Source organism: Pleurodeles waltl, chromosome 9 (assembly GCF_031143425.1).
Source record: "Pleurodeles waltl isolate 20211129_DDA chromosome 9, aPleWal1.hap1.20221129, whole genome shotgun sequence".
NCBI classification, from domain to species: Eukaryota; Metazoa; Chordata; class Amphibia; order Caudata; family Salamandridae; genus Pleurodeles; species Pleurodeles waltl.
In genome coordinates this window covers 151,236,009-151,256,920 of record NC_090448.1, presented here as the reverse complement: position 1 = coordinate 151,256,920, position 20,912 = coordinate 151,236,009, and the positions used below count along the sequence as shown (strand labels likewise).

Sequence of the window (20,912 nt, the reverse complement as noted above, 5' to 3'; positions counted from 1 at the left end):
GCTTCAACTTCCTCATCTGTGGGACACAACACTTTCTTTGTATGACTGGCGTGGATCCAGTTGGGAACTCCCGCACACTTCACAGCGGTAGTGGTCGTCAGGATCACTTGGAAAGGGCCTTTCCAACGGGGTTCCAGACACGACTTCCTCACGTGCTTCTTTATCACGACCCAGTCACCTGCTTTCAGTGTGTGTCCTGGACCTTGGATCGGTGGCAAGGTGGTTGCTTCCACCTGGTGAGAGAAAGAGCGAACCACGTCAGCCAGACCTTTGCAGTAGTCTAACACCATATCATCTGTAATATTCAAAAGCGCGTTTGCGGGAACTGCAGGAAGTCTCATGGCCCTGCCCATGAGAATTTCGTGCGGGGACAATCCAGTCTTTCTGTCAGGGGTGTTTCTCATTGACATTAACACCAAAGGCAATGCGTCAGGCCATTTCAAATTTGTCGATGCACATATTTTCGCCATTCTTGATTTCAGTGTACCATTCATTTGTTCCACCAGTCCTGAGGCTTCAGGGCGATAGCTACAATGCAGTTTTTGCTCAATGTTCAGCGCTGCGCAAAGTAACTTTATCACCTCGTTATTGAAGTGACTTCCTCTATCCGATTCTAAAGAGATCGGGAATCCGAAACGTGGTATCAACTCCCTCAACAATAGTTTTGCAACTGTAAGGCTGTCATTTCTACGTGTGGGGTATGCTTCAATCCAGTGACTAAAAATGCACACAATCACCAACACATACTTCAGACCTCCATGCATAGGCATCTCAATAAAGTCTATCTGCATTCTGCTGAACGGGCCACTCGCCCTGCCAATGTGGCTCACGTTCACAACCGTTCCCTTTCCTGGGTTCATCTGCTGACAAATGACACAACGATGGCAAACTGCTTCTGCAACTTGACGGAATCTGGGGTTAAACCAATCAGTTTTGAACAATCTTATCATGGCATCTCTCCCTAGGTGAGCCTGCCCATGATAGAACCGCGCTAGCTGCGATAAGAGACTATTTGGAAAAACAAATTTTCCTTCATTTGAAACCCATAACTCATCTGGTCTCTTTGTACATTGTGACTTAATCCAGGAAACTCTTTCATCCTCCCTGACGCTATTCTGTAATGCTTTTAGTTCATCCATTGTATCCACGACCTTCAAGGCAAATGCTTCCGCAAGTTCGAGTTCTGGTTCACTTATCAAATTCCATTCATCCCTGAGCAATATACAGTTCAAGGCACAAAATCTTGCGACTTGATCCGCATATGCATTTCCCAGGGAAACATAGTCCTGTCCTTTTGTATGAGCACTACACTTTACCACTGCAATTTCGGCTGGCATCTGAATGGCGTGTAACAATTCCCTTATTCTCTCCCCGTTTTTCACTGGGGACCCTGAAGAGGTCAGGAAACCTCTCTGTGACCATAATTGCCCAAAGTCGTGCACAATTCCAAACCCGTACTGACTGTCAGTGTAAATGGTAACCTTCATCAATGTAGACAGTTGGCATGCTCTTGTAAGGGCTACAAGCTCTGCTACTTGTGCGGAATAGACTCCTTGAAGCCAGGATGCTTCCAAGACACCTGTTACAGTACATACAGCATATCCTGCTTTCAAAATTCCCAACCCATCTCTTAGACATGAACCATCAACAAAAATAATATGGTCATTTTCATCAAGCTTAGTATCCCTAATATCAGGTCGGGGTTTTGTGCAAAATTCAGTCACCTGAAGGCAGTCGTGCTCGACGTCTTCAGCGTTCTCAACTTCAGCATTTTCACCGGGAAGCAAGGTTGCTGTATTCAACGTAGTGCACCTTTTCAGCTGCACATTCGGTGAGCCCAGAATTATTGTTTCATACCTTGTGAGTCTTGCTCCAGTCATGTGTTGCGTCCGGGAGCGGGTCAAAAGTATCTCAACTGAGTGAGGGACCATGACTGTTAATGGGTGTCCCATCACTATTCCTTCACTCTGAGTGAGGCTGATACCAACTGCTGCTACGGCGCGCAAACACCCTGGCAGTGCTGCTGCGACCGGATCCAAAGTAGCTGAAAAATACGCTACTGGTCTGTTTATGCCACCATGGGCTTGGGTCAAGACAGACAAAGAACATGCATCACGTTCATGACAAAACAATGTGAAAGGCTTTGTGTAATCAGGCATACCTAAAGCTGGAGCCCTGTACATGCATTCTTTCAATTCAATAAAAGCATCCATCTCATCTCCTTTCAGCTCAATTTCATCCAAGGCATCCTTCTGGGTCAGTTTCAGTAAAGGCTTTGCTAGAGTTGAGAAGTTGGGAATCCACTTGTGACAGTAGCTCACCATCCCCAAAAACTTCCTCACCTCCCTCCTCGTCTTTGGTGGACTCATTTGAAGTACACTTGTTATTCTTTCCTTCATTATTCTCCGTGACCCTTTCTCTATTTGATGACCCAAGTATTTCACTTTCTTCTGACAGAACTGCAACTTTGAAGGAGACACCTTGTGTCCATTCCTTCCCAAGTGGTTCAGTAGAGCAATGGTGTCGGCTGTGCAGCCACTTTCTGTCTTAGATGCAATCAGTAAGTCATCAATGTACTGTACTAGGGTTGACTCGAATGGCAATTCTAACGCTTCCAAGTCTTTCTTTAGAATCTGATTGAAAATTGACGGTGACTCAGAAAACCCTTGAGGAATTCGACACCAACTGTAAACTCTGTCTAAGAATTTGAAACAAAAGAGAAATTGGCTGTCCTCATGAAGAGGCACCGAAAAGAATGCTTGTGACAAGTCGATGACTGAGAACCACTCGGCATCGCAAGGGACTTGAAACATTATCACAGCTGGATTCGGTACTACAGGGCAGCATTTAATTATGATGTCATTTATTTTCCTCAAGTCCTGCACGATTCGGACCTTTTCACTCGGCTTTATTAGTCCCATGATTGGTGAATTACATGGACTGATTAACACTTCTTTCAATACTCCTTGTTTTACAAACTCGTCAATGAGTTGGGCGACTTTCATGAGGGTGTCTTGTGCCATGTGATATTGAGGGGTCTGGGGAAAGGTTACATTGGGTTTTACGGTCACTTTCACTGGTTCCACTCCTTTCACCAATCCCACCTCTTTTCCTGTCATATCCCACACTTCCTTTCCGACTGTTTCCCGTAATTCAGCTGGAATATCTTCTTCAGTTATCATCGGAAAAAGGTTAATCAGAGGATATTCTTCATCGACAGTTTCCATCTCATCCCCTTCTACACTGTCCTCTTCTTCCCCATCACTGCTCGTCTGAATTATAATTCCATCGTTCGAACACATAATCGAACATCCCAATTTGCACAATAGGTCTCTCCCTAACAGTGCTATCGGGCTTGAGTCACATACCACAAAATTATGTGACCCTTGATAGTTACCAATTCTGACTTGTACTGGATCTGTGATTGGGTTCGTCAGGTGCCTGTTTGCTACTCCCACTACTTGAACTGTTCTCCCTGAGAGTGGCAAATTTGGTACTTCAATGCTCCTAACAGTTGAACGTGTGGCTCCTGTGTCAACCAAGAATGAAACACGATGACCCATAACTCTTCCCTCCACATATGGACCCTTTTGATCAACTTCCAAGGATGCTGCAAGCACACAATTTCCCTCCTCATCTGAACTTTCACTCTCCCATACATTGTTTATTCCATTCTCACTGTGTAATGGGAACTGTTGTACTGTGCCATTTGTATTCATCACCTGACCCGAGACCTGTGGAGGAACCATCACTTGCTGCTGACTCACTGGTGCCAAAGGTATTTGCATTTGCTGATTAGGTACCATGGGAAACTGCTGTTGCATTGGCTGCATTTGCGTCATCTGCATACGGGGCATCTGCATCTGCTGCGGCTGCATGGGCTGTAATCCCTGCAGCTGATTTATGGTCTGAAAATTTGGGTTTGGACCTCTCATTTTCGGTCCCCTCATTGTCTGGAATGCATTGACATCATTGTTTTGCTGACCAACACCTGCACCTTCCTGCACCACCATCGGGCACTCGCGTTTCCAATGCCCGACGATTCCGCACACGTGACACGGCATCACCCTTTTCATTGCCTGCACACCATTCGGAATCGCAACAGTGTTCAAATCCGGACCATTACTCCCAAAGCCTCCTCTGCCTCTGCCTCTCACCTGTGGCTGAAACACCATGTTTCCCTGCGGCTGCGGCTGCGGTATCTGCTGTTGGAACCCTTGCAACCCTTGCAAACCTGTCTGAGCTGCTTTAAGTTGCATCACCATCACTTTCTCTTTCAACCTTTTCTGTTTCACTTCAATTTCGTCGCTACAGTATTTCGCATAATTCAAAACCTCATCAATCGGTTTCGACTGCCAACAAATCAAATGCGTCTTTATCATCTGACTTATCTCTGGTCTCAGCCCTTCCACAAATCTAAACACAAAATGAAGCATGTCCTTCGCCTCTATTGTTTCCGTGCCACTGTAGTTCTTGAACGCCTTCAACAACCTCTCATAGTAACCATGAATTGACTCTTTAGCCTCTTGGGCAGTTCGATCAATCTTCTGCCAATCCACATTTTTCGCGGCAACCTTCGTCTTCAAATGCTCAATCACCTTATAGTACAAGCTCATTACCATAGGTGATGGTGCACCCGTATCCCTGTCTCTCTCTGGTTCACTTGTCGGCCAACCTACAGCCCTTTTGCAGTCTTCCCACAAATCTGCCGGAACCACAATCTCAAAGAGGGTGTTCAGGTCTTCCCAAAGACATTTTGCAAGCTTCACAAACCTATCAGTCTGTTGATACCATTCAATCGGTTTCTCTCTCAGTTTGGGAAAATCATCCGTAAAAGACTGAATGTCGCTTCTGTGCCACGGTACATGTATTAATTTTCCCCCTGCTGTCTCCCTCATTGGTAACATGGTTATTGCATCACTACTCTGTGGTCTTTTCTCCTTATGCTCTGGGACACTATCTTTCTTCTTTTCCTTTTTCTTTGCCCATCTACTTTCCCATTTGTCTAAGCACCTCCACACTTGTGCACTCTGCAGCAATTCTCTAAGGTGCGTTTTCATGCCTGCTGACCTCATGTGTTCAAAGTCTGTGGTCCCGAAATCCAATCTATAGCTCCTGCTCAAGTGTTTTGTCTTGTCTATCTCAACCCCGTTTTTGTCAGCTATTTCTTGCAACCTTCTATGTACCTTGTTCACTTCTCTCGTAATCCTGGGACATAGATACCTCAGCTCTTCTTCCGAGTAGGACTCTAACCTATTCAAACCCATAGTCCCTTCCACCAATTCTTCTGCTTCCATGTTCAACCTGACCTTATTCAGATAGTCTTCTCCCTTCCCACTGGCTGAGCTTTGTGTGGAATTCAGACTGTTGAACCACTGTGTCAGCTGTTGCGCATTCAACCCCATCAGTGTAGCATTCACATCGACTGCCATTGATGGTTGCGGCAACTTTTCAGTGTTCGATGATAGCGGTATCATCAGTGGGGGACTCGACCTCACCACTGTTAACTGAGCACATATGGGACTAAACTCCATCAAGGACCCAGATCCAGTTGGCAGAGCCGCTATCGGAGTTGTCTCTGGAGTGTTTTCTATGCACCTCCTTTCCGTTCCACTCTGCACCACTGATCCTTGACCGCTCATACCTGAGTTAGGCTGAATGTACAAAGGTACCGGTGGACCTACAGTAATGGGTAGGGATATCGCATCTGGGTTCTGTCCATTCCCCAGGTTCTGAGGCATGTTCATTCCCACACTATGGGTCATCATTGCCGGCATGCCCGTCTGACTCCCCGTCATCTGAGCATGTGCGGTCCCCCCCTGCATCTGCTTTTGAGGCATCAAAAGCTGGGTTGATTCAGCTTGTGCCAATGTTGGGTTGCGACCATTCTGTACTCCCATTACGGTTGGATCTAGAATCATTCCCGTACTGTTGTCACTGCTGTAGTACCTTGGGACCTGCGGCTGATAATTTTCTGCTGTTTTCAATATAGGCACATCTGGATATATTCTCCTAACCTGCGGTATCTGCGGGGTGAACAGTAAACTCGGGTCCTTAGATCCCAATGGCGTTTCTGAATTCGGAGTTTCATTATTCTGTACCGGTGCCGGAGGGGCAGAACTGGTACTTGGACCTTGTTCACCCTCTACATAAGGTGGTGGACGGTCGTTCAGCAATTGCATGATGAACTCCTCATCCTCTGACTCGTCTTCTCTCCTTAACTTTTCCTCGTCCTCTCTATCTTTGGAACACCTCCTGTTTGTCTTACAGGTAGCTTTCTTGCCTGTCGCCTCTTCTTCCTTAGCAATTGCGGGAAACAATTTTATCCCCTGCAATATATCTGACCTCCACACCTTCTGTGCATTATCCCACCTAGCGTCCGCTAGTGTCTTTTCTACCTTTCTTATCCTGGTCTCGAACTTCTTTTGCTGTTGCTGTCTAGCCATTAGTTCCCAAATCGCTAGAGCCTCAAACTGTGCTGGCCTTGGAGGTACCTTCATGTCGTACATCGCGAATCTCAAATTCTCTAGGATCCTTATATTGAATGTCCCATGGATCGGGAACGCTACGCTCCCATGTCTCTCTGTCAGCTTGTGCCATTGCTTTAGCCAAAGGCACGGAGCTACCCCCTTTTCCTCCATTACAATGTAAGCTGGTGTACCTTCGGGTGGCGTCTCCTCTCCTACGCTCGCTTTAATGTAAGACTCCTCCTTCATCACACTCTTTAATGCTTTAAAAAATTTCATTTTCTCGTCTTTTATTTCACAAAGTTTGTAATCAATAAGTGACTTTAATTCCCGGAATACTCTTCGCTTGCCTTTCCCCTTCCAATCGAGCCCCACGGACTGCGTCCAATCCGTGCGCGACCCTTCTCTGCAACCAACCTATCCCAGCGCGGCTCCTAGTGACGTCACACTCACACACACTGCGGCTGACAAAGCCTCGCGGCTTGTCCTCCTTCACTCAGCTCCTCTCGTAACAACTTCTGGCATGTATCGCGAGCAACCAAATAATAATAAAACAGATCTGTCGGTTTACTACAGGAAGGGTAACACAATCGCTTCAGGACCTTAGGGATTTTTCACTAGCCTCGGCAGTTATTCCATCTTTCTCGGTCCCCACTTTCGCAAGCAAATTCTGACCCGCAGACTCTGCTCTCAACTTGTCAATGATCTATTCTAGTGCACTTAGAATTTGTCAAAGCCCGAAGTCGAAGTTTTCTTCCACTCCCTTAACACACGTACCGACTCGTTGACCACGCCCGGTCAACCTATTAAACCGACCAGACCACAACATAAAACAAGTGTCTCATACACTTTTCAACATACTCCGGAGTCTCTTGACCTCGCAGGGCCCGTCTCAACAACAACAACCATGTGGACCTTTTTCTGCACAAAGCGCCACATGCACATGAAGTTCGACGACTTCCCTACTCTCACACTCGGAGTCGCACCTCCGCTATTCTCTAAAATCCTCGCAACCTTTTCAAACAATCTGCGGCAATAAGCTGTGCAAGCGCAAAATCCTAACTTCACTCATACCGTCACTAGTACCGCCAACGCCGATTTCACACCTCCATTCTCTCCATTCGCAAGCTCCGAGATCCCGGGAAAGTCGCGGGGGACTTAGGGCATCATCATTTTCTCAATCTGTTTTACCCAAGAAAAATCTAATTCAACACCATATACTTCTCGAGTGGGGTCTCAAAGAGCGTAACCTTCAATTCAACACCATATACCTCTCGAGTGGGGTCCCAAAGGGCGAAACCATCCTCTGCTACCATCTACTGATAGAGCGTTCCGTCCTAATAAATTACCTGTATTTGGACGCTCTTGGGTCGATGAATCTTTTGACCAAGTGGGGCTCTCTTCACCCGAGATTAGTCAATTTAATCAAATCAATAATCAATAACGAACATAAGCAATGCCCTGATCAACATAACACTTCACAATTAATCCAGAAAACATTTCGGCGAACCATGACCTTTCGGCCATGAATAACCACACTAGTTCATTCAAAGTTAATGAATTTATTTCCCTATATTAACAAAGCTAGCACGATATAAATGTGTCTCAACACCAAATGATATATGTAAATGAACATTAATAGCTGTCCATAACGGCGAAAAGATGCAATCTATGCAGCATTTGAATAACAATGCATTCGATAATAGCAACGCAAACCACTAAAACTATAATCTGTAATGGGCTAATTGCATACATTAGTCAGCATAACAAGGTCTCAAATTGCATCGTGCAACAAATGAATCCTCATCTAACCTCAAATTAGCATCTGCATGTGGGACTTCATGCAAAAAAACAATTTAGCAACATTGATTTGGAAAAATCCTAACTAGGGCTCTTATCAAAAATCAGCAGTTGGTTACCTAAAAAGAAACACAATGCAATTGTACATTTTCCTTTCATATTTACCAAATTCAATCAGCATTCAAGGAAGTCTTCGTCTCACAGGTACCGGTTTCGATCAGCATGGGACGGGGGCAAAGGGGGCAGGGTGGACGGGGCAATTGCCTCACAGCGGCAAGATAAAAGGACAAAACTACTACTTTATGCAAAGGGGCAAATCAAAGTTAAAGTCTCTAGAGCGAGAATTACTTAAAGTCTCTTTCTCTCGATTAGAGAAAGCATCAAAGTCTCATTCAAAATGGCGTCGAACATCAATTGGCATCGTAGAAGATGGCAAAATGACGAGGTCGGCAAGATGGGCCATAATGGCTGCAATGGGCAATAATGTCCTCAATGGGTCCAATGGCTAATGGCTGCTTTCTTCTTGTGCACCAGGTTTAAATAATCAACAGTTCAAATCCAGTAGGGTCTTCCATTGGAGGGTTCATAGGTTGGCTTCAAATTGTCCAATCAAAAACAACAATTCACAAGCTTCTACCTAGGCATACATTATCCTTGGAGTCGGGAACGTAAGTTGCAACATATTTTACCAATTAACTCACTTTCAGAGCTTCCATTGTCTGCACCTGCAGATTGACCTTGGAGCAAAGAAGAAGATGCCAGGCTGGCACGAAACCTTAAAGATAAGCATGTGAACCGATCTCACTGGAAAAGTACAGCTTCAAGCAAGAATACACGTTTTATTAGCACATTAGAAAAACACGAGCATCTAAACCGTGAGACAAGGCAACTAGGCCGAAGCCTCCACTAAAGTTATGCTAAGTTAAAACATTTCAAACAAGCAAATCATGGCACACGTTTACGGTTATGTCAGATTAGTACAATTCTAATACATCACGTTATATAAAGCACGCCTACAAATGTTGGCGAACTACTCTGAGGGCAGATTTGTCCCCGTACAATCTTTATTAGTTCGGTTAAAGTCACACTTGATTATTGCGGCACTACGTTTATGCGCTAATAAATGTAAAACCTTCGTTTCTGCGTCATCAGAACTTAGGAGACCGAGCCCAGTATCAATATGGCTATTGGGACAGGCTAAAATATGTTATATTATATTGTGTGGTACACATTGTGAAACATGACTACATTATACCTCATGAGAAGTAAAGGCTATCTGGATACTTACAGTCAGATTCATGGAATAGAAGAGGTAAATGGCATTATTCAAAGTCATCTTTATTCTGTTGCATTTACTGGAAACATAGTAAACATTATGCCACTATGTTCTGTTACTTTCATAGTTAGAAATAGTTTAATTTCTTCATTTTGGTTTATTTAATGTACAATGTAATGTACAAGAAATATCTGTCTATATATATATACTGTATATATATATATATATATATATATATATATATATATATATATATATATATATATATACTTAGAACAATGGGATTTTCTATATATCTGTTCTGTGCTTATATAAATGGTTTTTTCACTTAAATGTTGAATAAGAAGGTATTTGCATCTTGTTTGAGTGAAGATTTGTGAAGGGTGACAATACATAGAGAAACTTGAACTATTTCTACTTTCAATGTGCTTTTTTGTTTGAGTCCGAATTAAGCTGACAAAAGAGTAATATTTAATAATAGAAAGAAAAGTACATCACAAAACGTTTACTGCCAATTCATAGTTAATCTTGTGGTACTATCTGTTTTGTAACAGGAAAGAATTATTGAACGCTTGAAAGAACAAAGGGAACGAGATGATCGGGAAAGGCTGGACGAGATTGAAAATTATAAGAAAGAAAACAAAGATCTGAAGGACAAAGTTAATGCTTTACAAGTTGAACTGACAGAGAAAGAGGTCAGAGCCTTTTTTTTAATATTAAATATGAAATATGTATTGAGTCCCTGCTTTCCTATTAATCAGTTGTTTTTTTTGGTACATGCATGCATATGTATAACAGTCTCAGTCTTAAAATGTAATGTAATTAAGGCCCCATCAATAGTAAATTCCTACTAAAAGGTGCTAATATCAACCCTTATAATCAATCTCATTCATGTTATCATTTGCATACTTTCCACTAGCTCTTTTTATCATTCATGTTTTTTTCTCTGAATATACTAACCAGGCTACATTGCTCTAAACTTTCCTACCAGCAAATAGCACAAACTTCTGTTTGTGTACTTATTCATGAAAATATTGTTCTGACAAGCCATTGTAAATTAATAAGAATTGAAAGTTATAAAACAAAGGGGGTCATTATGACCCTGGCGGGTGGCGGTAATTTGGGGAAAGGTACTGCCAACAGGCTGGCGGAACCTTTTCCCAAATTATGACATTGGCGGTTTGGCTCAAGCCAAACCGCCAATGTACCACTCCGTCTGCCAGGGTGGTAATGGCCGCTGGGCTGGAGACTTCGGTCTCCAGGCAGGCGGCCGTCACAATCCCACCCTCTGGATTATGGCCCCACCTACCACCATGGTTTCCATGGCAATTGTACAGCTACAAAAACCATGGCGGTAGGCACTATTAGTGCCAGGGCATTCCTTCCCTGAGACTGATAAGGGTCTCCCCCGCCCCCCTGCCCAGACTTCTCTCCCACCCTCCCCCTCCCTCTCCCACCCCGCACATTTACACACCCACAAGTGCACACATACACACACGCATACCCACATCCACCCACACATGCACACATACCCACACACTCCAACGCACACTAACATACATTGTCGCACACACGCATTCACAACACACAACATACACGTACCCTCACATTCAGTCATTCACGCACATATTCCACGTGACTCACACCCACATGAACGCATGCAAAAACAGACACACGCCCCCCCTACACACACATAACACCCCCACACATGCACACACCACCCCTCAGCCCCCTCACCTTTCGGAGAACCCGACTTACCTGCTTGCAGTTCTCTGACTTACCTGCTTGCAGGGGGTCCTCCGGCAGGAGATGGGATGCGGCGCTGCTGCCATCAGCAGCGTCCGCCAGCAAAACACATGATACGGTATGTGGTGTTTTTCTGGTGTGGCGCTGCTGCTGGCAGCAGCGCCACCTTACCGCCGTCCGCCGCCATGACTGTCGACGAAATTCCGCCAGCCTTCTGGCGGAATTCCGTCTACGGTCATAATGCAGGTGGGCAGCTGGTAGCCACGGGGACGGTATGTTGGCGTCGTCGCTGTGGCGGTAGGCGGCATTTACCGCCAATGTCATAATGAGGGCGAAAGTGTTTTTGCCCAGTAACACATATGTTTCCTCACTACTATGACCAGATCTAGAGATATGAGCTGCAAATTAATACCTATTTGTTAATCACTGATATATTAAAGGTCTCTGTTACCAACACCTACATGTGTTGAAAATATGTTTACTTTTAGATATAGCACTTTATCCCATATAAATAGTGTTTATAATAACTTTCAAATATCTGTTTAACAACCTTCCCAAATACAACTTGGAAACTAGACTCTAATAAAATAACAAGCATTCGCAGTTCAATGGGTATCGCGTTTACTCGAGTCACAGCTATTAGCGTTGTAAATTCCTAACTGGATTTTTCTTGCCACACAAACTGAAAATAAATAGTGAAAAAATGGTTGACATATGCGTGCAGATTCAGAGCGCTGCCGTGAGCACAAAGACAAGCCACAAAAGGAAAAAGAAGTTAGCTCGTAGTCAAAGTTATCAGCAAAAGTGCAATCATCCATGTAACAGGGTCAATGGCCAAGGAGGTAACAAAATAGCCCTAAGGAGGGACAAACATAAAGCAGTTACCAACAAAAACTGAAGATTTTTGAAAGGCAAGGCCACAAACAAGTGATAGTGATCGGCGTGTAGGAAGCATGGTTAAAAGGTCAGATACATACCAACATGTCGGAAAAACAGCGCTTGCGGGCTGCTATGCTTGACCTAAAAATAATGAGCATTGGCACTTGACTTCCCAACTCCAGCTCTGCGTGAGAAGTACACCTGTATACACAAAGGGAGAGAAAGAGATAAAAGACCAGCTCCATTAAGCTCTAGTCTAGTTGAAGCTGTATATGAATCAAAAATGTTTTGGGAACTTTCACCTTACAAACCACTAATGGTGGCATGCTTCCTCAAAACCAATATTCCACACCATGGTATGTAAATACCACCATGAAGGACTCAATCATTGCGGGGAATTGATGTTGGATGATTGCAGGGATCCAATTTAAAGATAAAAACATCTTGAGATATACCCAGTAGATTTACCTTTTTAATGGGTATCTCATACATGATTAAAATCAGCACTGTTCTGGGTGTACAATGAGATACAATGCCTCATCCACATGTATGAATGAGCCAACATGTTCGGCCATTCAGAAAGCCCATTCAGCTCTCTGGCCTTAGGACCACTACAATCTCTGCCTAACTACACCCCACTACATAGGTGCTGTAGTAGAAATTTCTGATTTTTTTAGAATAAACTTTAGAAAACCCTATTTGAATATCTGTTGAATCAAACTTAGGGGCACATGTACGTACCATTTTCCCTCACGCAAATGACCCAATTCACAGAATTGGACCATTTGTGACAGGAATTTTTTTTTTGGGTATGTACAGAGCCTATTTTGCAATTCGGTAATCTATTTATCGAATCGCAAAATAGGTTTGCAAGTCACAATTAGTAAGGGGCGTTCCTTCCTAATTGCGAGTCGCAGTGCGATGTAGGATTGTTTTGTGACCGTGAATGCGGTCACAAAACAATCACAGTTAGCACCAGTTTCAAACTGGTGCTAACCCATTCGCAAATGGGAAGGGGTCCCCGTGGGACCACTTCCCCTTTGTGAATGGCAGCAAAAATATTTTTTTAGAGCAGGCAGTGGTCCTGCTCCGAAAAATGAAAAGAAAACATTTCATTTTTTTTTTAAATGCATCTCGTTTTCCTTTAAGGAAAACGGTAAGCGTTTAAAAAAAAAAATGCTTTATTAAAAAGCAGTCACAGACATGGTGGTCATGCTGTCTCCAGCAGGCCACCATCCCTCTGAGGGCGGCCATTCCCAATGGGGTCACAAATTGCGACCTACCTCGTGAATATTCATGATGTAGGTCATTTGCGACCCCATTGGGAATCGCAAACAGTGTACACTGTTGTACATCCGGTTTTGCGAGTCGCAACACTGGATCTTTATACATGTGGCACTTAGGGTCATAGTGCAAAAAGTGTTATAATTACTGCAAAACATTTATGTAACATAAACAACATGTGAGCAAGTTTTAGTGTGAAAGACATGCATACATAAGTGCCACATACGCTAACCGTGAACTTAGGTTGGTCTGAGCTAATACTGGTCACACCAGGGTGGCACCCTCCTCTAATCACACAAAGAAGGGAAATAACCACCAAGGGTGAGTGACGTAATCAGTGAATCTAAGATTTATGGTTCAATGGCGCAATTAGATATCAAAGGAATTAAACTTTACATGAATCACAACATTTTATACTTTGTACTCTACATTATTTTTCGTTATAATTGCATCTCACATACATCCTGACCTAGCAACATGAGAAGAGTGATAATAAAGAGAATCAACCCGTAGTATCAAGTTATTTAATAGAAAACACGGATAGTAGTCACATTTCCACTCTACTCATAGTCAGTTACAAACGGAATGACCAAGCAGTTATTCGCATTATGTACAGTATAGTCAGTATCAGTAATATGACATGCAATGCGAGAGAGAGAACAATAGTCTTGTTTAACCATGTATGCCAGTTGCCAAATAAATTAAGGAGCTGAAATCCGAGGGCCCTGGCAGGCGCATCTTTGTACAGTTGATATCAATAATATGGCATGCTTTAAGAGGAATAGGTGAAATAATTTGTCACTTTACTCGTCGTTAAAATTAGAAGGCCCAAGTTGGTGCATCTTTATACCTTTTTAAGACCAAAGGCCCACTTTTGACAGTGAGTCGCAAAATAACATGTCTCCCTCCACTCTATATTTCATCAAGGAGATGTGCCGGTGTGCACACCTAAATTGATTCCTGTGTGCCAGTTGATGAACAATTGAGGTGTCTGATCAGTATTTAAACTCCCTGCTTTCCTAGAGCCTGTTGACTCCCCGCATTAATGCATCCCGCAGGGTCATCACGTCAGCTGCAGAGTGTGGCTAGGGGATTCTGGGGAATGTACTTCCCATCATAGAAAGCTTTGCTGTGCTTCCTTATCTTTCAAACTTAGGAGGGCTAGTGCCTCTTCGGAACTTTCCTTCATATCATGTCACTGGAAGGATTATAACTGTATCATAGCGACATGAGGATACATTTCTGTTGTTGGCCGTAATTTGAAGGTAATAGAGGAGGTCTGGGTAATGTAGTTCCCACCATGTTTTTTTATTGTTACACAAAGGGCCTGTTCTAAAATTGCAGCATCATTTTGTAGTAATGCAATTAGTTTTATTCTTCCTTAGAAAACAGTAACCTGAGTGGATTTCTATATCTGTTAAAAACTGGTTCTTATATTTGTTAATTAAACAAGCTAAAAAGGGCTGATATGTTTGTCAAGTCATCCTCCCCAAAAACAGTACAGCTGTTCCTGGAGGAACTAAGCATTTTACCTCAGGTTACTTAGAATGCATTACAGACACTCAGTGCCCTATATCGATTCACCTATAGCTGGGGCTGCTGTATTTCATCCTTTAGTCACCTTGTTGAACACTTCAGTTGATATATTCATCTTCTAACTAGAACAATCTTGAATCTCCAAAGTCACTGAGTAACTTAACAATTACATACCATCCACGATCATTCTTTGAGTGGTGATTGTCCAAAAAGAGTTTCATCAGTTTGATGACTGTCTTTTTATACCTAATAGTACTCGGATGTTCAAAGATTCTTACCTGAATTTTACAGGTAGTCATTTCTATATATCTCAGATTATAGGGACAGATGGCCATGTAGATATCAGTCAAGGAATCACAATTTGAGTGGTGTTTCAACTTCTAAGGGTTCCTCCTCCCCAGGCCAAGTTCCTCAGCATTTCTTGTGAGAGGGCAAATAGTACAGTGGCCACATAGGAAATGTCTCACCAGTTGTGGAAGACTCCAAGCTGTTCTTGATGTGTATTCCTGTGATGTATTTCTTGGTGTTGTATGGGCCAATTAGTTCTTCAGTTAATGCCCATGTCTGAAAGAAAACATGGGTCTAGGGAAATTAAAAGACCCTGATGTACGGAGCCTTGAATGTTCATTTATTATCTTTTTAATGTGGAGTTGTGTCAATTTTCCAATGCAAAAGGATATCCTGAAGGGGTTCAGTCTTTGTTGGCCCTGAGACTTCAGAAACAGGAGGCAAGCTCAATCCAAGCCCTTGGAGAGCACTTCAGGAGAAAGGCAGAGTTCTTCCAGCAGAGTCAGGAGCACCAGGAAGCAGGGCAACAATGAGGAAAGCAGTCCTTCAGAAAAGCAGTACAGATGAGTCCTTTGGGCAGCCAGGCAGTCTCTCTGACAGAGTCCCGATGTAGGTCCAAATGTGTCTGATTTGGTGGGGTCAGAGACCCAGTTTGAAGTGTAAGAGGAGTCCCTCCACCCTTCCTGCCCAGGGAGACCCTTCAGTATGCAGATGAAAGCAGATGTGACTGAATGTCCTGTATTGTTGGTGGTCAGGGTGGAATGAACAAGGGGAGCTGTCAATCAGCACAGACCAGACATGGATTGGAGACAGGGCTGTAAGGCATAGATGGGAGTAAGTGCAAAGGAATGCCCACTTTCTAAAAGTGGCATTTCTAAAATAGAAATATTTAATCCAACTTCATCAGTAAGCAGGATTTTCTATTACCATTCTGTCAATTCTAATCATGACAGGGCTACTCCTTCCAGATCAGAATCTACCACTTTAAAGTATATGAGAACAATTATAATGCCATTCTATGAGAGAAGCAGGCCTCACAGTGGTGCAAAACAAATTGGTGAGTTTTTCACTACCAGGACTTGTAAAGCACATAAGTACATGTCCTGCCTTCTACTCACATAGCACCCTGCCCTATGGGTTATCTAGGGCCTACTTAAGGTGTGACTTATATGTAGAAAAAGAGGAGTTTATGGTAGAATTGAAACTGCACACACAGGCCTTGAATAGCAAGCCTGAGAAATAGTTAAGCAGCTACTCATGTAGGGAGCACAATCAGCACTGCAGGCCCACTAGTAGTATTTAATTCACAGGCCCTGGGCACAGGTAGTGCACTTTACTAGGGACATTCAGGTAAATTAAATATGCCAATTGGGTAGGAACCAATGTTACCATGTTTAGTGAGAGAGCACATGCACTTTAGCACTGGTCAGCAGTGGTAAAGTGTGCTGAGTCCTGAAACCAGCAAAAGCAGGGTCAGACAAATGGAGGGAGACAGGCAAAAAGTTGACGGATGACCACCTTAAGGCTGTCAGGTCTAACAAAGACCTTTAGCCTGATTCAGCAAAATAATTCAACTAGTTCCTTTAATAAAGAATAAATGTCTGGTTCAGGAGCTGGAACAAAGCCCGGTCCTTTGTTAAGTACTTGGACCTGAATGTGAGAAAATGCATGGTCAATTAGCTTCAATACCCTGTTTGTGGTTTACTTGTTCTGGATTGGGGATGGTACTCTTTCTCTAGTAGTTATTGCTGAACATTTTGATCATTTGTCCTCTCCTGGGGCCTCTGCTTCGTTCTGAAAAAAAACAGTGCCTGATACCGGTGGAAAACTGGTGTTGGACTCAGATGATAAACTGTCTGTCATTATGCTGTTCTTTCTGAGATTTTTGGTTGGAAATCTGGTTTGGAATAGGGAAACCCACAGTCCAAAGAAAACGCGTTCAGATATTTTTTTGAATTTTGTTATCTGTGTTTGAGTGAGAAATTATTACTATTTATTAATCGTAGTAATTTCTACTTGCAAATGGTCACGGATAGTGGTGCCTTCAGTGGGGCCTCGTTGGTCTTAATTTTTACGAGAAGTGCTTCTGAATGATCGGTTACAGCCAATCGCTGGTACATTTCAAATTATCTAAGAGCTCCCAGCAATGGTTGAGTCCACCATGGTGGTTTTTACCTACTATAGTGTGAAATAGTGCCTGTGATGAAACATGTCACCATTAGTTGTGGATGAGGCGATATCTCCAAAATATTATTTGATTCAGGTAGAGCATTACCTAGACTAGAGTTTAGAGGCTAGCGATCTTGCCACTCGTTTTGTGAGGAGCACGCCTCCCAACCCCATTTATGCCCCTCTTCTCTATTTCTTTCATTTCCTCCTGGGGATAGTAGGAGGCAGTAAATCTTCTTCTTCTGCCTGTATGTGCCAGCCAGTACTGCACACAATTCTCTAGTACACATCTCCATTGATTTGTGGCTTGGGTGTTGCTAGAAAAGATACATATATGGATGCCCTTTTACACACAAAAGCAAATATTTTAAAATGGTATTTAGAATTGATAGAGTCCACTTTGTATATTCTAATGTCAGAAGAGGTAACACCATGTATGGCATAAAAGTGGTAGGAGGTTTATCTGCTGCAAATAGGCTACACTTTGTTTTCTAGCTGTATGTTAACTATTTTGTGTATAAAGATGCAGACAAATATGAGGAAAGTTTGATTTTTTTTCCAAAATGTGAGATATACTTCAACTATGTTATCAGTATAATTGCAAACTTCACTGTAGAATATAACCCACCGACATTTTTAGTACAGTACTGCAGCTTTTCAGCAGCTTTGTTCTAAAGTCCAAAATTGTGGTTGGTGGTTGGCAAGGCTTGTGAACATTTCTGGTTGTTGTACAAAAGATTTGGTATGAACTATTTAAAATTAGCAATAAAGATGTGCAGTCCCTTGTATATTGTGTCAATATTGAACAAGGGAGTGAGTGCCCTACGTTATTAAACATGTCAATCTATAAAAGTTTGAGAAATAATGATAGATTCTTTAGTGGAATAGTAATAGAAATGCTGAAAATTCAGATTTTTCAAAATCTTTCTGGAACCTGAAGTTATCTCTCTCAGAACCATTTATCATTTGTGTACATGTGACTGTCTGCACATACTTTCATTCAGGCCTGAGCTTCAAGCTAACTAGGTGCATTTGGTTCTGCTAAGCTTGTTGTAAGTACTGTGTTGGCATGTGGCTCTACATAACACCCCCTCTCTCTCAGTTTATCCACCTTGACCAATTAGTTGCAGCCTACGACCACTGACACTTCATCTACTACAACTGCCAATGCTACTGATTAATCCTTTTGGGCAGATGGCTGGTTAGCTGAATATGTGAATGAGTTAGTGTTCTTGGCTATGAACACCGCACAGTCCTCCTCAAGCCTCATCTCTTGCTGCCACTCTACCAAGTTCAAAATGCAAAAGAACATGCAAAATAGAATTATGTCTGCATAGCTGATTACATTTTTTAATATCAAGATTGTTAATACATTTACCCTTTAATGGTACTTTTGTGTATGACAATGTAGCATCCACCTTACTGGAAAAGGCTTTCAGTAATAGTTTTGACGGCAACCAAAAACAATTGACATTTAAGCGTGTTGAGTGTACATTAGCCTACTGGGTCAGTTCCATCAGGATATTTGTGCAGAGTTCAATTTAATATTGTATTTACCCATAGCGACATGTAATTATAATGTTGGCTGATATCCAGTGATGCTTCCTCAGTGTACTAAGATTTTGATATCTTCAATTGCTCTTGATTCATAGACAAATAATTTCTACTGCCATAAATAGTTAAGGTATGCAGGAAGAAGATATTGCAATCTGGCTGGATTCTGGTCCCTGAGGACCAGCTTATCAGACAGCATTAACAGCAGAACTGGCTGGCACCTCAGCTGCATGAGGAAACAGTTCCATTATTTTGAAGCAACCACCTGATCTGACAACAGACTGACAAAAAATAAATGGTATCAGTCAAACATGCAACCTTTGCCATTCTGTTATCAGTCCTCAGCCCAATTGTAAAGCCTTGATCAGTTTTGGCATAGATAGATCAATGACCATTCAATGGGATTTTACCCACAGGCGATTCTAGCTTACTCAGTATGCTGTAGATAAATGGAAAAAAACAGCAATTCTATTTATATTTAGATTTATCAAGGACTTGTCTGGCAAATGTATGATTTACCTTGACAATATTAATAAAATAGGCAGTACCATAAAAATTAGATTGTGTAATGGCTAATAAAATGTTCTTAAGAACTCATGTTTCAAGATTATTCAACATATGACAAGAAATATTCACCATCAACAAGAGAGAAGGACTATTAGATTCATTTTTTCTTATTGCTTTCAGAGCCTGCCTTATGGAATGGGCCTAACATACTGACTTGGCACAATTCCGGTATTATACCTATATTCCAATATATCGTATGGAAATATAGGTCACAGTGGCTTAGCGCTAAATAGTGGATTTATTTTCAGGCTTAATAGGAAGACCCCCAAATGTTCTATATTCGGAGTCCCTCAAACATTTAGATTTAAACACAGATTTAGCTATTAATCTGTAATTACTATTCTGTGACTGAAGAATTATCTCACGCACATTAAAACCCTACCTGGACTGATAGTAACCTAATAAACTAACTGTATGTCTTATCCATGCTGATTAGGAGCTCATTCAATCAACGAGCTTTTGCAAAGGCGAATTTTCTTTGCCACTAGGGAACAGAAGCCTCTCTGCTCCTTATTCTTGGTATATTCATTATTTACTCTTACATAAAACGAATACATTTTTTTATGCAGATCCACAGTATTTACCTAATTAGATTTGCTTTTTGCTTTAAAATCTAAAGATAATTATCTGTCAAAAAGATGTACCATCTAATCTTAACAGTAATCTTTTCTGTTCCGTGCAGTCTTCGTTATACTATTGGTGTCTCTTGGAGAGAGTTTGCAAGCAAACACAAGAGTTATTGTTTCACTGAATGCCTATTTTCAAAACACTGAATTTGGCATAGCATCTAAGACTGGTTGCTTACAATGTATGTAAGCAACTAGTCACTCAGAATCCCTACAGTTCTGTGGTTTATTCTCAAAGTACCATATCCCTTTAAGGGTTTACCATGTCTGTTCAATGATCTGCTTTCCACGTGAGTCTGCTGTTGCCTCTGATCTCATGCAAGCTACCCACCTCAACAGTTCTTTTGATAACCCTCTCTTTCATACTTTCAACAGACTGCTCTTGTCGGGGTCCGGCAGGTATGCACTTCGCTTGGTGCTACTCAGCTGTAGCTTTGCAACCAGGTCCTGTTTCATTCACCCACAGCAGTATGCTACTAGGAACAACTCCTGTGTTCCTCTTCATCCTCTTCAACATCTTATTGTGCCTTTTCCTCAACTGACACAGAAGAGAGATGCTGCAACCAGTAGTAGTGCAGCTAGGCTGGAACATCTTTTTAACTTCTCACAGTGCATCTCCTGATCATGTTTTTTTTAAATATGAAACATATTCTTCATCGTTTTTGCAAAAATAGTTAAGGTAAATGCATATGCCACCACTAAAATATAACCTCTAGGTGT

General features: G+C 42.3%; 1 protein-coding gene across 2 annotated transcripts in view; it reads left to right on the top strand.

The window, feature by feature from the left end:
* The window catches only part of ERC2 (ELKS/RAB6-interacting/CAST family member 2), a 2,244,592-nt gene that overhangs the window by 1,331,699 nt on the left and 891,981 nt on the right, over positions 1–20,912 (top strand). For both annotated transcript variants that reach the window (XM_069206453.1, XM_069206452.1), the window contains one exon: positions 10,098–10,238. In XM_069206453.1, coding sequence (XP_069062554.1) covers positions 10,098–10,238 — 141 coding nt within the window. The remainder of the gene's footprint in view (positions 1–10,097; positions 10,239–20,912) is intronic.